Source organism: Drosophila nasuta, chromosome 2R, assembly GCF_023558535.2.
Source record: "Drosophila nasuta strain 15112-1781.00 chromosome 2R, ASM2355853v1, whole genome shotgun sequence".
NCBI lineage: Eukaryota > Metazoa > Arthropoda > Insecta > Diptera > Drosophilidae > Drosophila > Drosophila nasuta.
Genome location: NC_083456.1, coordinates 21,148,447 through 21,167,953, shown reverse-complemented (window position 1 = coordinate 21,167,953; position 19,507 = coordinate 21,148,447). Strand labels below are relative to the sequence as shown.

The 19,507-nt window shown below is 37.2% G+C and overlaps 1 protein-coding gene across 3 annotated transcripts; it reads right to left on the bottom strand.

Annotated features, from left to right (window-relative positions):
* Positions 1-269: 269 nt before the first annotated feature.
* LOC132786669 (dipeptidase 1) lies at positions 270-18,299 on the bottom strand. Of its 3 annotated transcripts, XM_060793263.1 has the most exons (8): positions 17,900-18,299; positions 9,927-10,647; positions 9,785-9,854; positions 8,768-8,944; positions 8,595-8,679; positions 8,427-8,502; positions 8,191-8,329; positions 270-2,959 (listed from the first exon to the last, which is right to left on the bottom strand). In XM_060793263.1, exons 2-8 carry the CDS (start codon positions 10,577-10,579, stop codon positions 2,852-2,854), a joined length of 1,308 nt encoding a protein of 435 aa, XP_060649246.1. In that variant the 5' UTR covers positions 10,580-10,647; positions 17,900-18,299; the 3' UTR covers positions 270-2,851. The 3 variants fall into 3 exon arrangements, with proteins under 3 accessions (XP_060649246.1, XP_060649248.1, XP_060649247.1); XM_060793264.1 differs by lacking the exons at positions 8,191-8,329; positions 8,427-8,502 and having other exon boundaries at positions 2,871-2,959; XM_060793265.1 differs by lacking the exons at positions 8,191-8,329; positions 8,427-8,502; positions 8,595-8,679; positions 8,768-8,944.
* Positions 18,300-19,507: the final 1,208 nt, after the last annotated feature.

Here is a 19,507-nt window from a genome sequence, read left to right as displayed (position 1 = left end):
CTAGTCTTCCTCATGCAAACAGTCAACAACAACAACAACAACAGTAAGAATGATAAGGATTGCAATGCCACTTTGGCATCTACGAATGTGTGTGTGAGAAAAGACTTATTGGTGCCTGTAAACGTGGCATGAAGTCATGAAGATTACTTGTGACTTCTTTTGAGTTGACTGAGCGAAAGCTTTCAATTTGAAATATTTTCGGAATTTACTTACCTTACTCGTAGAGATCTCATTTGTGCGTATTGCCGTAATCAAAAGCAGTCTTTAAATTTTTTTATGTATTTATCTTTATTTCTCTTTTTGTTTTTTCCACTGGCCACTTATGACAATTTCCCGTAATACACTTATGAATTTTTTCGATTTTTTTTCTTGTTTTGTTTTTAGGTTATTATCCACAACGTTTTATGTTAAGTTTTCTTTATGCCTTACACATAATCGTACAAGTTTTAGTTTTATTCATACAAATATTTACAAGTTAGAATGCTGCATAACTCTCAACTTTTTTTTGTGGAGTTCAGCTGTGATCATACATATAGTACATACATGTATTTTGTATAACTGGTTTTTCTGGATTCTCTGGATTTTCTATAGGAGTACATTTAGGTTTATTAAATATTACAATTAAATTTATAGTATTATGATTAAATCAATAAATTTATTTCGTTTATGTGGCAAATTTTACAACTGTTCTTAGCTTGACTTCTGCTCTTTGCTGCAAATTCAGTAGTTATTATTTTAGATATTTCATATTTCATTATTAGGTATTAACTAGTTAGTTTATATGTTTTGTTTTCATTTCAGTAGTTGTGTTTGTTCTTGTTGTGTTGTTGTTGTAGTTCTGTAAACCTCATTAGCTATTAAATAATCGTAATATTTATAATAATATATTTAATATAATTTTTGATCACATGTGTTTTTGTCTCTCTTTTTATTTTGTGTACTACTTAACTTCACCTCGTTTCATTCAAACTTCAAATATGTCATGGTATTTCGGATGTTCTGGTTGCCTGTTCTTTCTATGAAAATATGTGGTAGTGGAACTGAAAGTCAAATCATTGCCTGACAGTTTGTTTATGAAAACTAATTAGGAAACACAATTCGGTTATTTAAAAGTTAGTGATAAAAAAAAAACCAAATATGATTAGCTAAAATTTCAATAACCTGGCAATTGACAGCTCTATTGGAGCCATCAAAAACGCTTTTATGAAGATGAATCAAACTAAACAAACCATGCCCATTAAAATGTCAAAAAGGACGTTTGACAGGATGAGGATATCTCTCTTGTTCATGGTTGTAAACAAAAATAATTTATTAGTTTGACCTTTGTTCAGTTTCTGTGTTTATTAGAATTTGTTTAAAAATCCTTTTTATTATGATTTTAAATTGATTTGTGAACTTAATTGCATTTTTTTATTTGGCGGGTTGACTTTTGTTTGAATTTATTAATTATAGAATATTTAGTGGATTGTGATTTCCGAATATTGATTAGAAACTATAACAAAAACTTTGTACAAATTGCCAAATGATGTGGAACGTGCCTATATAAAATCTGTCCATGTTGAGTATGTTTGTGTGTGCGAAAAGCTCTGGCTAATTAATTGTTTAATTTTAATTAAGTAATTAAATAAAACATTCTAGTTAAGTCGACTGTGAAATAAAACGGTTGTACATGAATGCAATTAAATACCGCTTTGTGTAATTTGAATCTTTAGTGAATTAGCAAATGGCTAATGAAGGGCGCACATTTGGATTCTATTTTTAATAACACAACTTAATTCGAAATTAATTTTACAGAGCTGCGCTTAAAGTTTAGCTCTTTGAAATCCTATACTACATAGTAATTTTCAATGTTCGCAAAAAAACATATCCTAATTTATATAGCCGAGAGACTCTTCATTAGCCACATAAATATAACTCTTTGATAGACAAATTTGTAGCTATTTTTTTTTTTTGTTTTTATAATATTTTTAATAATACAAGTATAACTTTTTCATAGAAAAAATACTCAATGAAAAACTGTATATATTCTGTTGCCTGGAACAGGATTATATCCAACGATCGCACTTTCACTTTTTATATTTATTTATTTAGTTTTTTTCGTTTTGTTCTTTTCTTTTATGTTTGCTTACTAATTCGAGGCTTAGGAGCGATTCACTTTTCTTATTATGTTGTTTACTTAGCCAGGCTTTTGTCTATCGTTTTGTTGCTTGTGCGTTTTTCTTTCTTGAAGTTTGCTTTACTCCTTTCCGGTTTAACTACTTTTTCCGTTCGTTCTTTTTTTGTTTCTTTCTTTCGTTCTTTGCGGATCCTGTTGCCTTACTAAGTGCTAAAGATGAAAATAAACATGGCAATGATATTTACACAATGTGTTGGATGAGCTATGGTAACCTCAGTGCTGTACCTACTGAACTGGGATGAGAGGATATGGTGGGTGTTTGTGTGTGTGTCTGTGTGTGTGTGTGAAGTATGGCGGCTCTATGCCACTTTGTATTTGTTTATGTGCACTGCCAGCTGTGCACAATGTTGCCTGGAAGCAGCTGCCACGTGGAGAGTCTGAGCGATTGAAAGTCTGTGTACGCATACTCAAATACAAGGGAACATATACATATACATATATACGACGACACACATACCTTGGCTTGTACACGAACACACTATGAAAACAAATGTTCACATGTTAGGACGAAACAACTTTGTCAATTAACCTAAAACAAGTTTCACTTTACAACACGTACGCTTGACATAATTTCTTGTCTCTTTTCCCGGAGTGTGTGTGCGTGTGTGTGTTTGACTAGTATGAATGTATGTATTGAGTGTGTGTTGGTTTCAGTTTTTACATATGAAGAAATTATCACGTTCTTGGTCCTTGATAGCGACAGTAGGATCTGCCCATAATATCCTCGGCTGGAATTGACTGATCAATTGGCGGAACTCGCAATAATTCCATTTGATCACGCACCTGCAACGATTGCAAAACAAAAACAAAAGTCAATTACCAAAAGTGTGTCAAGTTATGTGCCACATAGCGTATGCGTAATATTTCGTATTCTCTGATTGAACGTCATACTAGTTGCCAGTCAGTTGTGAGCTGAAACTAATGAAAATTAATTCAATATGCAGGCAACTTTTGTGTAAACAAAATTCTTAAGTTTTGCAGCTCGGCAAAGTTTGCGCTCAATATTCAAATGGGAATTCTGTTGGTTTTATGTTGAATTTCGAGTGCATTAGATTTGCCGTTATTAATTAAGCATAAATTCAGCAGTTTTCTTGACGGAATAGTCATTAAATATCCCAGCGGACGCTGCAGCCATTATTCTAATGAAGTCTTTTGAATTTCAATGGAATACACTTTGACCTATTTTATTTCTAACGCGATGCTTTAAGCCATCTCTTAATAAAATCTACAAATTTAAGTATTGGCAACAAAAAAAGGGAATGCTTTCCTTAAATTTTTAATACAATCATTCATCACATTGTCTTGCTGGTATTATCAGAAATCAGAAGAACTCCTTTATGTTGTTAGCTACTTAAAAAGTAATCATATTCGTATTAAATTATTCATATGTAAATTCGGTAACAGAAAGGCATTCGCAACGCTTATTGGCAACGCATTCAGTCAGTCCTTAAAGGCCTTCTAAGCCCACAGTTAGGCTCATTCTAGCCATTATTGTTTGAACAACTTAGTGTGCGTGTGTGTGTGTGTGGGTGTGCTTTGCGCAAAGTTTCAAGCACATTTTATGCCGCGCAAAAAAAAAAAGCGAAACGGGACGTACAATAAAACAAAATATATGCAAAAGCAAAACACAAAACACAAAAAAAAATGTTTTGTTTTCAACACCAAACACCTTTTGAGGCCGCACAGCTGTGACTTGAAGGAAGGAGGGAGAAAAATAAAAACAGAAACAGAAAGCAAGACAAAAAGAAGGAGGAGAGAGAGAGAGAAAGGTTTGATGGCTGGCAGTTAGAGGTGTGTTGGGTGGCAGACAGGCAAAGGCAGCTCGCTCACTCGGCCCATTTCCGGTGCTTTGTTTGCCGTATAACAATCGAATTTACGACTTTTTTATGAGGCTTTATGTGCACGACCGTCACCGTCTCCGTCTCCCGCCCGCCCACAAGCACACAACAAACACAACAATAAAACGTCAGCTTGGGCTCAGTCTGTGGGCTCAGTCATTGCACTTTTGGGCCACGCCCACCCGCTTCCACAAGTCCTTTTGTGGCTTTTGCCTTTGGCAGTGCGTTTTTTTTGTTCCCGGCCTTTGAGCTGCAGAAATGCAAAAGCACAGTTCACAGTTACATTTGAGTGAGAAAAGTTCAAAGCGCAAAATGCCTGTTAAAGAGCTGCGCCTCTTCTATGCTAACCAAATCAATTGTAAGAAGGTCAGTCTGAAACACAAGCAAACGCACACAAACATGGCAAGTAGAGCAAATAGAAACTCATCCCCACCCACTCACGCATGAATACACACACACACACACAAACACAAACACAGAAACATACAAGTGTAAGTCATAGAGAGGCCGGCATAGGATATTTAAATGAATTTGTCTCGCACAAATTGCTGCCATTTGCCGAGGACTTTGCCCAATGCCGCCACTTGGGCTATGTGTCGTGCCAAATGCCTTTCCATGCTCGCATTAGATACTCGTATAAAAGGCTAAAATAAAAGATACATTTACACAAGCCAGCCTCCCTCCCTCCCTTCCACCACTCCCTCTTCACTCCTCTGCGAATAGTCTGAACTGCCAGAACGGCCTCTGCTTTTGTCTAGATAAAAACTGGCGTCAAGAAAATTATCATGTTCATGGCAATGGCTGCTGGTCCTGTAATATCCTCCCCTCCTGCTCCACCGCCCCACTCACTCCCCAGCCTGTCATTTGTGGTTGTTGTTGATGCTGTTCTGTTTGTTGTTGTCGTTGTTCGTAAAGCATTGAAAAGGCGCCACAGCATGAACACTGTAACACTGTGACATTCCCATGAGCAGCCTCAAATCTCTATTGCCCTAATTTCGCTTATTTTTATATGGCACACTCATGGGTTAATGATGGCCGCTGGGCGTTAGATTAAATTCAGTGTACTTTGGCATTAAGTCAAGTCAATAGTAAACCGTTTTAGAGGTCATTTAAATTAGTAAATTCATATTTGCAGTGCTGTCTAATTAAGTGAGTTATTTAGAATTTTTTTTTTTTAATTATTTACTAAAGCCACAAAAATGTAAAATTTTATAGTTGAAAAAGTTATGTCTTTATAACTATACTTCTAAACAAACATTCTTGGATATAGTGAAAAGTTAATTTGACTTGGCGAAATTCATTTCGGAAACATAAAACTCTCCTGCATGAGTCGCAATTTGAATCCCAGTGCGTGTCTGGCATAAAAGGGTATTTAGTAGGCGTGTCAGCATGTGTGTGTGTGAGTGTAGCAGAGATGACAATCATCTAAATGGCCTTTTGCCTAATTTCTATGACTTGCTTAATTATCACAACGATGGCACCGACATCAACAAAGATACTCAAACTGACCCACAGGGTCTTCTTCACTCCCATGAGGCAGCGCATTAAGCGTCTAATAATTGAACATTTGAACTGCTTTTTTTTTGTGTGTGTATGTGCAATTTAATTGTAGCACAGGCGACGCGACGTTGTGATGATAATATTATACAAACTCATAAGAGTCCTCATATATTTCATTTCAAAGTCAGGGCAATAACCTCGCACAAGAGTTACTGTGATTTTTTTTATTAAGCCTCTCGCTCGAGGCTGAGACAAAAAATAGCTAAAAATAAAATAATATACAAAGGCGCTGAGCAAACATTTTTAATTACTTTTGTGGCAGAGTTAACCAAAATGAAAAGCGCCAGCACAAAGTATTACAACACAACAATACTTAATGAGCATTATGCCATATAATAAACAGCAGTAAAAAACTGTAATATATACTATACATATACTTATATATTTACCATGTGGCTGCATACCCTACACCAAATGGGTATAATCAACTGGTTATAAACCGCAAATGTAACTCGCCACACTCACAACTAATAATCATTTGGGAACGGCGTATCCTAATAGTCGACTTTACTCACAGTTTTTTGTTGAGTGCAAAATGCAATAAAAAAACAATGCGAATTTAATCACTCGACCGGCAAAGTAGGCAACACTTTTAATGCCATATCCATTTCCACATTGCTGTTGCCGTTGCCGTTGCCGTTGCCATTGCTGTTCGCATTCCCATCCGCTAACACATTACTAAGTAAGCAGGCAAATACAAATGCGCATTGTAATCACATAGAGAGCCATTGTCGGTTGTAGCTTACTTTTTCTTTTTAGTTTTTTCTTTCACTATTTCTTTTTTTTTAATGCACATAGAACAAGAAGCGCAAAGGCAAAACTAATTACAATGTTGCAGGCAGATAAGGCGCCAGTCAGAGAGTCTAGAGTAAGAGTAAGAGTCACCGTCCGAGTTCGAGTTCGTGTCCGAGTCGAGAATTCAGAGTCCAGGGAAGTGAAGGAGAGAATATGATTAAAGTTTGCCAGCAACGAGACAAGCGCTAAATTAAAAATGCTGCCGCATCTCTTTTTGGTGAAACGAAACTTATGGGGGTTTTTATAATGAGGAGCAAAAGCAATAAAATGTGCGCTAAGGCGGCAAACGGTTCAAGGGGGCGTATGATTTATATTTGTTATTAAATCTTTAAATGACCATAGTCGCTGAGCTATGAACTGAGGAGACTTTCCAACTACTTCCACTTCTTCTCTACAACCAGACACATTTTAAATGAGTTTTTTAACTAAAGCAATTTAGAAAGCAAGAAAAAAAAAATTACCAACTGCTTCATAGAAACGAGGTTGCCGTAAGAATATTAGTTCGCTTCAGATAGCTTTGCAGTTTATGATGAGCATAAATTAGATCCATGAGCTGTCGATTCAGTTCATAGATTGACCTTTATTATTCCTTAATCGACTGCTCTAGATAGTTAAGATAGTCTCGTCTGGGCCCCATTGAGAAGCCCCATAAGCCTTTCACTCAATTTCGAATAGCATTAAGTACACTTTGGGATCGGTGCAACACATGGAAATACTTGGCTTGCAACTATTTGAGGCGAACGCTTAGCCAAGCACAGCCATTCGACTGCAAAACAAACCCACTTGGATGCTTTCAATGGTACTATGCATTGAGTGGCATTCGATGTGAATGGAGTAACTTGCTCAAAGAGATTCTCACATAGAGACTTATGGAGCGTAGTGCTCGTATGTATGGTCGTCGGACGGGCAATGCCAATGCGTATTGATTTAAATTGAATGCTGCTTGAGTGTATCCGAAGCAGCTTCAACGCATAGTGACAGCAACAGAGAGGCAACAGCAATAGCAATAGCAACAACAGCAACAAAAGGAACAAATAGTACGGCAAACAGTGTGATCCTGGACAGCCAAGCAGACAGCAAACAAGCTGACCACATCCGCAAACAAACTGCAGCAGCTTCAGTTGCTTCTAGCCTGCTAAAGGCTAAAGACTCCTCGAGCAGCTAGCTACTGGCGACTGGCTGCTGGCTACTGGTTGTTGGCTGTTGGCTGTTGGCTATTGGTCATGCTCATGTATAAATATCGGAATAACCATTTGAAAATCCTTTTAAAATTATTTTGCAACTTGCGTCTTTTCGACGCCACCGAGTCGAAGGCAGAATCAACCCGATGCTTTCTTGCCCTCCTTTTTTTTTTCTTTTCCGCACGAAGTATGTGCAAATTCCATTGCAAAGCCACATTATTCTCTTTATCCTTTGAAAGGAATTTTCCAAGTGCAATAACAAGCGAGCCAGAGAATGCAGACAGTGAATGCACCAGCTATATAGCCAACAACAACAACATCAACAACAACAACAACAAGAGGAGCAGCAACTGCAACTAGAGCTTCGCTCCGTTTCGAAGTTATCTTGGGGATGCTGCAGTGGCTCAACATGTTTTTTGTTTGGCTCTAGCTGAGAAATGTGCTTTTGTTTGGGTAGCTCTGACTAAGCCTTAATCTGCAGGTAGTATACACAACTAGTCGAAGCCATTCAGAAATGTTGCCAATGTGCACAATGAACAATGGAATGCCAATAGCAAATGCTCTTCTTTCTCCTATCTCTCACGTTTTATCCTGTTGTTGTTGTGTGTTTTTTAGGTACTAGAATGTGTGTTATACTTACTGCTTCGACTTCCTTGAAGACGCGTATAAGATTGTTGCCAGCCAGCTTGGCAATATCCCCTTCTGACCATTTATCCGACTCGAGTAAAGTGGCAAAAAGATGCGGATATTTGGAAACATCCTCCAGGCCTTTCGGCACACTAAACACATACACAAAAAAAAAAACGAAGAAGATGGAAAAAACACGTATACACCAATGACACAAAGAAATAGAGCGAAAGAGAAATGAATACGTACAGATTGACACCATCGTAGCCAGCACCAATGCCCACATGGTCAATGCCAGCCACCTCTCGTATATGGTTTATGTGCGCTGAAAAGTAGGCAACGGAATTGGATTAAACTTTTTTCTCTTTATGTGTAACGCAGCTGCATAAATTTTTGTTTTTTTTTTTTCATACTTACCCACAACATCGTGCAGTGTCGCCTGTCCCGAGCAGCTGACAAAGTGCGGATAAAACGCAACCATAACGAGACCGCCGTTAATGGCCTGCAAAGTAGAAAACCTCATTAGATTAATGCCAAGTTAATTGGCTGCCGAGCAATGGCAATGGCTTTTCATATATGTATATACGTACAATGCGCTGCAGCACATGATCCGGCACATTGCGGGAACTATTACATATGGCATGAGCCGAGGAATGCGAAAATATGAGCGGGGCACGCGATGCAGCGAGGGCATCGAGCATTGTTGGCACCGACACATGCGACAGATCAACAATCATGCCCAGGCGATTCATTTCCTTGACCACCAGCTAAACAGCAGCAGCAAAATAAAGAAGCATATATTCAATATTTTTAATATTGTTCAGACTTTTTGTTTTATTATTAATAAATACTAACAAATAGCCTTCAGAATTATACATGTGCAAAAGTATTACACACAATTGATTTTGAGGGAATTATTTATGGGCATGCAATCAAATATTGTCATAAAAATGGTTTTTGAAATTTAAGTCTTTTTTGTGTTTGTCAGCAACAAATAAATTCAAACATCTGTTATATTCATATTATATAAATAAAAACTTTTGCGTAAATATGCTATGAGCATTTATGATGTGTTTGTTAACATGTATTTCATCAAAATATAATCGATTTCAATAACAATTTGGATCATTGTTTATTAAGTATATGAAGAAAGTTTAATTTTTAATATGCAAACGACTTGACTTTGATTTTTGTTTAATAACATAAGTGTGATGCATAATCAATTTAAAATAACTGCAAACTATAAACTGGAGAATGGTTGTTGCTTAAAAATATATTATGGTTAAATTTATTAATTTTATGGTATGAAACAAAGAATAAATAACGACAATGAATTGAATATAAAAATACAACAAATATATTTTAGACGATAGCTTCAACTTCAAACAAATTAAAAACACAGTATAGTAATATATAATATATAATTTTTCCTGTCATATTTCACGCCAACTTTAAAAATTTTGCTATCGAAATATAATTGATTTTTCTTGTCTAAAAACATGATGATAATTTTAATCTAAATAAAAATCAATTAGCCATAAACCGACAATCATATATTTTATTTATTTTTAAAGTAAGACTTCCTTAATTTAGTTATCTTTGCTTACCTTGCCGAACTGTGAGAGTCCACCGATGTGTGGATACTTTCCCGGTTCGTCAACTTTGCAGCAGTCCGCCCTGTAAGAAAATGACTTGTAAGTATCGCAAAGAACAAGCATCAAGCTGTTAATTTAGCCAAGTGCAACTTACCAAGGTGTATTGCAGGTGTGTGTTAGTGTCAGATAGCGTGCGCCCAGTTGATAGAACATTCGAAGCACACTCAGACTGGTGCCAATCGCATGGCCGCCCTCGACTCCAATGAGGCTGGCTATCTTCCCAGTGCGATGGGTTTGCTCGATGCCCGCAGCGGTGGTGACCAGAGCCATGTGATGGGGATAGAGCTGCACTAGACGTCGTATCAAATCGATTTGCTCCAATGTCAGTTGCACTGCGTCCAGATGCTGTGACGAGCAGGGCGCGTAGGCGGACCAAAACTGGGCTGAGACCATGCCCTCTTTGAGACGCCGTAGATCCGTGTGACTCCAGGCGCTCGATGACCAGGGGGCAAGCTCGCGCAGATCGCCGCCAAAGTGAAAGTCTTTCAGTTGATTCTTGAGGAATTTGCGTATGTTCCAGGGCAAATCGTTGTGGCCATCGATCAGTGGCACTTCCTTCAGCACATTTCGCACCCGTTGCATGCGATAGTCGAAGTCGCTGTTGCCGCCGCTGCTGCCGCTGCTGCTGCTGCTGGCATTGGCAGTGGCAACAACTGTGCATTTTAATATGGGCAAGACCAGCACCGGGAAGTAGACGAGCGTCAAACAGTTGAGGCCACAAACCTTTGGCAGCTTCCTCGATTTCATTGCCCCCAGGAGCTAGCAGCACAGCACAAGCCACGCAGCACTCACATTGATGATGTTCGTCGTTCTAACTGCAACAACAACAATAAGAAAAGCAAATTACAATCACATCACAATCGAAATGGAAATCGAAATCCAAATTGGAGTACGAACACGAATTCGGAAGGAATCTTCTATCATTTTGTTTTTTTTTGTTTTTCTAGTGTACATCAAGAATATTGCATGCGCTATAGTTTTTGGTTTTGGTTTTGTTTGCTTAGACTCCCCACGTTGGCTGGATGTCGTGATTGAGCTATTGAAAGTTGTTGGCAAACAAATGCCATAAATATAACGCCCATGGACTTCTGGTTGGGTTTCGACTTAGCCGCCGCCATGCCAAACATAAATAAAACTTTTCATATTTATTTGCGGAACCAACTTCGATATCGAATGCATAAAAATGCACAATAAAAATGCAAAAATTATTTATAGCAAACTTTTTGCTAACGGATCAGCTAGAGCAACAGCAACAGCAACAGCAACTAGAAGCCAACACCGAATATAAATAGTTTGGCACACTGAATACCCGAGAGAGCGAGAGAGAGAGAGACGGAGAGAGACAGCAAAACTACTTTCCATGAATTTTTTCGGAGGGGATTTTTCTTTTCATCTTGAAGCGACAAAAAGTTTTGCCTCCAACTGCAGGTGGATAAAGAGGGTGTGGGGGAAAAATGCTAAATGTTGAAACCAACTGATGTCGGAGTATTGGCCATGGGCTGCAAGTAGCATATGAGTAAGCCACAGTTGCTGACACAGTAGTCGCCCAAAGGCTATTGACCGATTCTGCTCTGTCTTGCGTTCGTTTTTGATTTTCGGGGGGAACTTTTTTTTCTGTTCGTCAGTTGTGCGAAACCCATTTCGTTTTCGCAAATTTCTTTGCAAAACTCAAATTAAAGTTTTTACCCACGGCAACAACTACAAAATGGGACAGAACTCAACTAAACTAAACTACTCTTAATAGTTTTTAATGCATAAGTCGGCTTCTTGCTATGAAGTAGAAAACATCAAAATAAAAAGGCAACTCGAGTATTGCGTAGACAATTAACGAACAACTAAAATATGCAAGAAAGCTCGAGTGTGCTCGACTGTGAGATACTTGCTTCCTATTTTGAATAAAAGCAAAACTTATTGTTAAAATATACCAAATTAAGATACCAAAAAATACAAAAGGTGTCGTAGCATATTTTAGGTATGTTTATGTAGGTGATATACCATAGAGTACAAAATATACCAGATTGCTAACAACTAAAACACGATTGCAATAACAATTTCTTGTCAAGTATTTCTTAAATAACTTCTTCAACTTTTTTCCGATCGCAACTAAATTTTAAGGAATCACAAATACTGTAGTTATTATTGCTTGTAACAAAAATCAAGCTTCAAAATTACGCTTTTTATTCGATTTGCAATGGCGGAAGTTGGCGTGGCAAATTTTCCTTCAGATACACCTTGAAACTATTCACTCAGTGTATTAGCAGTCTAAATAATTTATTTAAGACATTAATTTATTTATAAGATTAAAGTATTATAATGAATAAAGCAAATTATCTCCTAGTTGAAAAGATTAATTCAAGTAAAATGGAAACTTCCTTCAGTTTATCACACACCCTAAAATTATTCGCTCGCTAAATAAAATGATTCAAAATTCTGTGAAACAATTATTTGGAACTTTATAATTAGATTAAAATTCAATTTTCCTCTTTGTTATTGCTGAACAGTTAAAATGAATGCGAATATTTCGACACACCAATAATTGGATTCTTTTGAACATTATCTAGCATAAGCTGAGCTCAGATGGTTAAATCATTTAACGAATAAACGAATAACGAATGAAAATATCTTGAAATGAAACGAGCAACTTGCAATTGTTGTTCATTAGCTCCATTATGAAATGAGATTGTATGTTGTTGAATTGTCGTTGCACTAAATGTTTTCTTTGCTTTGTTTCACAAAAATATCTTGAATTCCTGCATCGCAATAACTGTGCCAAGGCATGCGTCGTATTATTGTGGCATTGTGTCTGTCGTCTGTCGACTGTCGACAGTAGACGAGTTGTATTTTCAAGATTTTGCCATTTGCAACATTTTTTTCGTGCAATATACAATTTTTCATTTGCACAGAGTTCATATATGAGAACTGCTGGTATGCACTTTGTAGAGCATACAAATAGAGAAAATAACAAGAACCAAAAGCGAGGAGAACTGAAAGTGGATATGGATGTTGCAAGAGGAAGCCGAAGCCGAACCCGAAGAAGAGGATGCAGAGATGGATGATGCTTGGGTGAAGAAGAAGTAAGAAAGGGAGAAATGTGGAATGGAGGGACACGAATTCGTATGTTGATTTTCATGGTCTGTTGCTTGGGAACAAAATGGAAACATTCCACTCTACAAAGTTTGAAAGATATCTCTTATCTGCTCTGTTTGCTCTCCCTTTATTTGCATTTTGCTGGTGCCCATTTGAAGTCATTTTTATTCTTAACATTTGCGATGTGGTTTGGTTCGGTTCGGTACTCGACAAAGATCTTTAATATTTTCGCCTTAAACGAAATTATGCAGAACAAGAAAAAAATTGATAACAAGAACAACATTGAACTGTGACAAGGGCAACGGCAAACGGGCAAAGCAAAAACGTGACACAGTCGCAACGCACGAAGTATTAACACAACACAACACAACGACAACACGCAAAGCAGCTAAATGAACATCTATTGGGTTAACAACAGCAACAACAACGACAACAACAACAAAGTCGAATACAATTGTAATACAACAAGCCAGACAAACAACAAGAGACTGCGAAATCGAAAACGTTTGACGCTTCGTTAAACATTTATGCCAGTGACAGGAGCAAGGACCAGAAGCCCTAAAAGCACCAAGGACGAAGGACCAACATTTGATCTTTAATTAAATTGCCATACTGTTCATTTCTCTGCTACCAAATGCAAAAAGGACTTCAAATGGAATACTCAAACACACACACACACACACACACACACACACACACACACAGTCGAAAGCTGTAACAATTAAAATATCAGAGAACAATAGAAAATACGTTAAATACTTTTGATACCCTTGTTCCCTTTACAATTGTATCCTTTTTTAAAGTGCCAGATTCCAGTTAAGCAATGAAACTCTGACTTTAACTTGTATGCAATGAAAAAATATGTTTTTCAATACAATTATAATAAGTTTGAAATATCAATCATGATTTTTTAGTAACATAAGAGATTAAGGAATTACTTTTTTACTAACAAAAAAGTATATGTAGAAAAAGGTATAGGATATGTTTTATTATTATAAGCAACATAAAACATTAAGTAGCTACTTAATTACTACACAACAATTTGATATGATTTATGATTTTTTAGTAATATAAAAAATTAGATATGAATTAATTCTTATGATATAGAATTACTACAAAAATTAGATATGATTCATAATTTTTTGCAGTATAACAGACTAGGGAACTACTTTTTTGCTAACAGTAATTAAAAATGATTAAACGAATATTCAAAATAGATTTTCTTTGAGTAATATTGAATTGTCTTTAACGCACTTATTTAAAAAGTTAAAGGTGAGTATCATAACATTTGTAATGTGCACAATTATTTTATAAATTATAATAGTAATAATATTTTACCAAATTCAACAATCTAAATCGCGATAAGAAAATATTTTTAACTCCCCCAAAGACAACGAAAAAATGCAAACATAACTCGACATTTCGTTGTTTGTTCCTTTATTGCAATTAGGGAGTATTTTCTTGAGGGAACATGCGACGCTGCGAGTCGCAAAATTGGTAGCTTGTCAGTTGGCAACTGGGCAGCAAATGCAGAGAGATAAACGTACTTTCACATACGCACACACACTTGCACACACTCACAGTCGCTGGGACAAAATGGGCGCAAGGATAACTGCGTACAACATTGCGTATGCGCGTTGTCATGCAGCGATAGGGGAAGTGGGTGGGCAACAAGAACGGGCGAATCGTACATTTATTGCAACATATAAAACATTATTTTGCATGGCCTCAAAAGGGAACGGCGCATAACCGACACACATATAAAAAACGAAAACGAAACGAAATAATAAAAGGCAAAAAAAAAGGAAAGAAGAAAACGGAGCGCGCGTTGGAAAATTGCAGCAAGGAAATGCGACGTCGTCCGCATCGCAGTCGTTGACGTTACTGTGACTGTGACTTCTGCATGGTAGTTGGTATTTCATACAAAGTAGCAAGCAAATAAATAAAAATAATAAAAATACTTTTCTTTCAACATTAGCGCAGCATTTAAGGAAGTGGCTGCCGCTGCCAAGACACGACAGAGAGAGAGAGAGAGAGAGAGAGAGGAGAAGGAGAGGGAGGAGGAAGAACGTCCAGAGTCACCCGCTGGCTTGTGAGTTTGTCGTTCTTCATTTCCATTCCGGAGCCTGGCAAGGAAACGTGCCGTAAACTATGGCAGACAATCAAAATGCATTCATGTGCGCTTACTTAACGTTATTTAAAATCAGCCAAGCCCCTCTCCCTCTTCCGTATGCACCCCACGGTGTGCCCTCCGTGCCTTCCAAGTAGCCTTCTTTTTCATTTGCTTTTCGCTCTTTGGACTCAAATTCATTCATTGCCATTCATTCCATTCAATACGAATTGTAGCAAGCCATCAGTCGCTTCTTTCACATTTGCTCACAATTTCCACGCCTTGGCTCTTTTTTAGTCCATGGCGCTGCACAAGAAAGTCCTTTTACCAGGGGGCACAAAAATTTGTTAGCCTGAATGCCTGGCAATAATAATAATAATAATAATAAGGCGTGGCGTGGCTTGGCTTCGCAGTGTTTGGCTTAAGTAAAGCCATCTGCCAGAGCTTCAGCAATTTCCCATTTTAATGGGCATCATAAAATATTTAAGAATTATTACATGCCAACAACTTAAGCTGATCTCGTTGTTGCCCCAGAGCTGTATTCAAAAAAGTATTGCCAGCAGATTAACAGAATATAATAAAAAGCATAAATATTAAAGGCTTAAAATTACGCGCTTTAAAAGCATTCTGATCTATCCCAAATAAAGATTCTGAATCGAAATTTGATATCGAAATATAAAACCTGGCATCTGTTGAGCATAACAAAAACTTTTTAAGGCTCATTTAAACTTGAGTTTCGGCAATTTATCTCTCGTGCACAGCAGAGCTTTAAGCAATTAAATGCGATGCCATGGAAAATATTTACCACATTGAATCATTTACGATTCCTCGAGGAGAAGGTTTGCAACGCACTTATTTCCATAAGCCATAAATTCTAATTTCAGTTCAATTTCAATAAGAACTCATGAGAAAAATGAAAGTAACCATACGGCATAAATTAATTTAATGAAAGAGCAACAAAAAGGTGCCGCACATTGTGCAAAGTACGAAAGAAAGAAACGCCACCTGATGTTTTGCTTTCATTTGTTTCACTTTTTTTATTATTATTATTTTGTGTTGTTGTTGTTGTTGTGATTTTGATTATTTTGCGCTTATTTCATTTCATATTTTGGGCTGGCAGTAAACAACTGAAGCTGAGCAACTTATGGAAAAGTATATTCGTATGTGTGGCACACTTTTTGGGGGCAGCACCAATACAATGACAAGCAGCAACTACAACAACAAGAACAACAACAACAATCAGAGCAACAGCAAAGAGACGCCCTTCAGGCATGCGTGCGTAAGAATGAATTGAAATTATTTTACAACATTTTCATGTTTTCTGCTCTTGTTTGATTTGCCTTTTGCCTTTGCTTTGGCAGCTCTGTTGCTTTGGTGCTTTGTCCTTACTGTTTTTTTTGTTTTTTATTTCCTTTGGCGTGCATAATTTATGCACGAGTTGAAAACCAATTGCAAAACCAGTGCTAAAAGGTTTAAATGTTTGCCCCCAAATGGCCCCAAAGATGCTGCTTCCGACTATAAAATCACATATTACTTTTGGCCAACGCACACAAATAGTTGACATTAAATATCCACAGGCAGCTCAACTATAGAAATACATTTGCTCAAAGCAAAGAGAGAAAATACAAATAATATTTGTGTGTACATAAAAATAAGCTTGATAAAATTTCGTAGTCAACTTTTACTCGAATTAAACTAAAAGGTTTTCTCAAGTCTTTAAGAAAACATTTACATACGTAGCTCATTTAATATTTGTTTGCTTTGTGGTCGAACATGTGTAACTTTTTATGATTAATTGAGCAATTTTAATTATTAATATTAATGCGCATTCATATTTGGTATTAACACTTGAAACAAATTGTTTGCATATATTTACAATTTTTTCATGTTGCTGCTGTTTTTATAAATTTAATGGCAACGAATTAATAAGCTGTGTTGTCATTTAATTAAACTGATTTATTTGCCTAATAATAATGTATATTTATAGTTTACGATGCGATATTTTCTTGCATTTAAAACACAATTTTAAACCTAATTAAATTAATGTGAATGCATTTTATGTGGCGCTTCCTCAGCTATTTATCTTTTGCACCCAATAAATTTCTCCCTAATGTCAAGTGTGTCATAAAATCGGAATGAAACAAAAAGTCAAAGCTCAAACGGTGTCCGGAGAGTTGACCATAGCTTCAAAGCAGGTAAGAAACGTTTATGAAATCAACACAACAAGGGGTGAAAAACAGAAGCATATCAAGTGAATGAGAATGAGAATGAAAGGAGGGCAAAGTTCAAAGCAAATTGTTGCGGAAGGCAAAAATCAACATTATCATCAGCAGGAGGCAGTAGACAGGATGATATTCAAGCACCAGCTATAGGATACTCATTTCCACAAATGCAGACGACTTGGCGGCAAAGAAACGAAGGGACCACAACACACACACTCTCTCACACACACACACACACTCACAAAGTGCTATTAAATGGCATTGTCTGTGTGTGTGTGTGTGTGCGGCATGTGGCAATGGGCTTGGGTTTGAGGTTGGATTTCTCTGGGTTGAAATTGGGTGACTTGACAACGCACAGCATTCGCATTCGCATGTCGCCTGCTGCATATTAATGAAGTGGCTGCCAGTCGCCGAGAGCTGAACTGTGGCTTCGCCTGCGCTGAACCTAGTGGCACTCATCAATTTCTCAATATTACGAATTTAGCAGCCAAAAATCTGCATATGAACCGCAAAACCGGGTACACAAAATGTCCCATGTACCAATTTATATGTATAGAAAATAACACAAACATACACACATACAGAAACTCACACTCACACACTTGTACATTTATTTGCTTGCCAGGATTTATGGGCATTTATGCTTACCAAAATTGTGCAAACTATTTAACATGCTCTCCGGCTTGTGGCTTTTGCTTTAAGCTCGTGCTTTAATACTTTATTGGGTTTTTTTTTTTGCTTGTTGTGTATTTATTTTACTTTTTTGTACACTTGCTTTTGGAGTATTTAATCTCGTTTGTTACACTTCACTTGTAATTCACATAATTTTCTTGCATTAATTCTCACACGCCAAGAAAATCGCGTAATTGTTGTCGCAGTCAACGCTCGAGGGCAATGGCAGGCACGGCGTATACGTAACGTAACGTAATTTGCGTGTTTTTCACGTATGTATGCGTGTGTCTGTGTGTGTGCGTGCGTGTATGTGGTTGTAGGCGAATGCAACACGTGTGGCTGTTGATAAAGCAGCGCGTTTGCCACACAACCCAACCGGCCGACGCACGAATTTCAACTGAAACTGAAAATGGCGACAAAATGCGAAACAGGACTCGCCGCAGTCCTTGTGCGCCCGTCACGAACACGAGACGCCAACAACACGACAACACGAAGCCAAAACAACGAGCGAAGCATTTTGAGAGCAAGGACAACAGAGAGAACAGAGCCACCTAAAGGAGATGTGAATGTGAATGTAGATGCGGATGTAACTGTGGCTCTAACTGTGATTGCGATTGTGGCTGCTGCATTAGATAAGAGCACGCGGTACAACACATAAAGATGGCATCAATGGGATAACTAGATAAGAGAATACTTACTTAAGAACATAACATAAAGGATTAAAATGTAACTACTACATTTTAAGTAAGCCAAAACAATTAAATTGCTTAAATACCAACTCAGGAGTATAGTTCTTAAAGTCTTCAAACTTGATTCCTCACAAGTTTAAGCTGAAAGGATAAAGCAACAGCGAAGAGAGCAAGTTGCGGAGAGTGTGCGTGAGAATAAAACAAAGAGTAAGGCAGGGAATTATTCTCTTTGAGTTACTCCAATTTTGATGTGTGGAATATTGGGAAATTTTCGACTCTTCTGGTCAGCTGTTTTTGTTCATTTTGCTTATTGTTTGATTGAGTCATTTCACATTGTAGGAGGTCAGGCATGTTTTCAAGTGCTTTGTTATTAGCTCTTGCGAATTAAGTATAATTTGTGTGAGTGAGTAATTCTTAATTTATGATTCTTGAATTATTCCAGCTATTTTTCGCGATATCAGTTATCAAATTGTGTGTGAAGTGGAAAATGACACTTTTAAGTATTGTTTTCTGATTAATATGGAAGTACTTCAAACTATACATATATTATTATTTTTATATCTGATAAATACAATCTATCGTAATGTACTTCAAAATAACAGTGCTAGACGATTCTTGACAAGCAGTTCCATCATATCAAGCAGTTCACATTTAACTTTCAACAGCAAGCAGCGCAAATTTAAATATTTAAATACTAACGTATTGTCTAACGTTACAAGCAGTGCAAAGCACGCACTGCTTGCGCACAGCTGATTGTGCTTACTCACGCCCATAACGACCAACGCAAGCTTTAAGATACCGCGAGCTTTTGGTATTTTCAATTTAGGCACAAAGAGTGCATTCGATTTATCAACACCGAACGACCTCCAAACAACCTTTTGACGTTTCGCTTGCC

Excerpts from the sequence above, each read along its gene's own strand:
- LOC132786669 (XM_060793263.1), bottom strand. The coding sequence starts at position 10,579 with ATGAAATCGAGGAAGCTGCCAAAGGTTTGTGGCCTCAACTGTTTGACG. Across the intron at positions 8,945-9,784 it reads GACTCTCACAGTTCGGCAAG|CTGGTGGTCAAGGAAATGAA; the intron begins GTAAGCAAAGAT and ends GCTGCTGTTTAG. Across the intron at positions 8,330-8,426 it reads GGCTACGATGGTGTCAATCT|TGTGCCGAAAGGCCTGGAGG; the intron begins GTACGTATTCAT and ends GTATGTGTTTAG.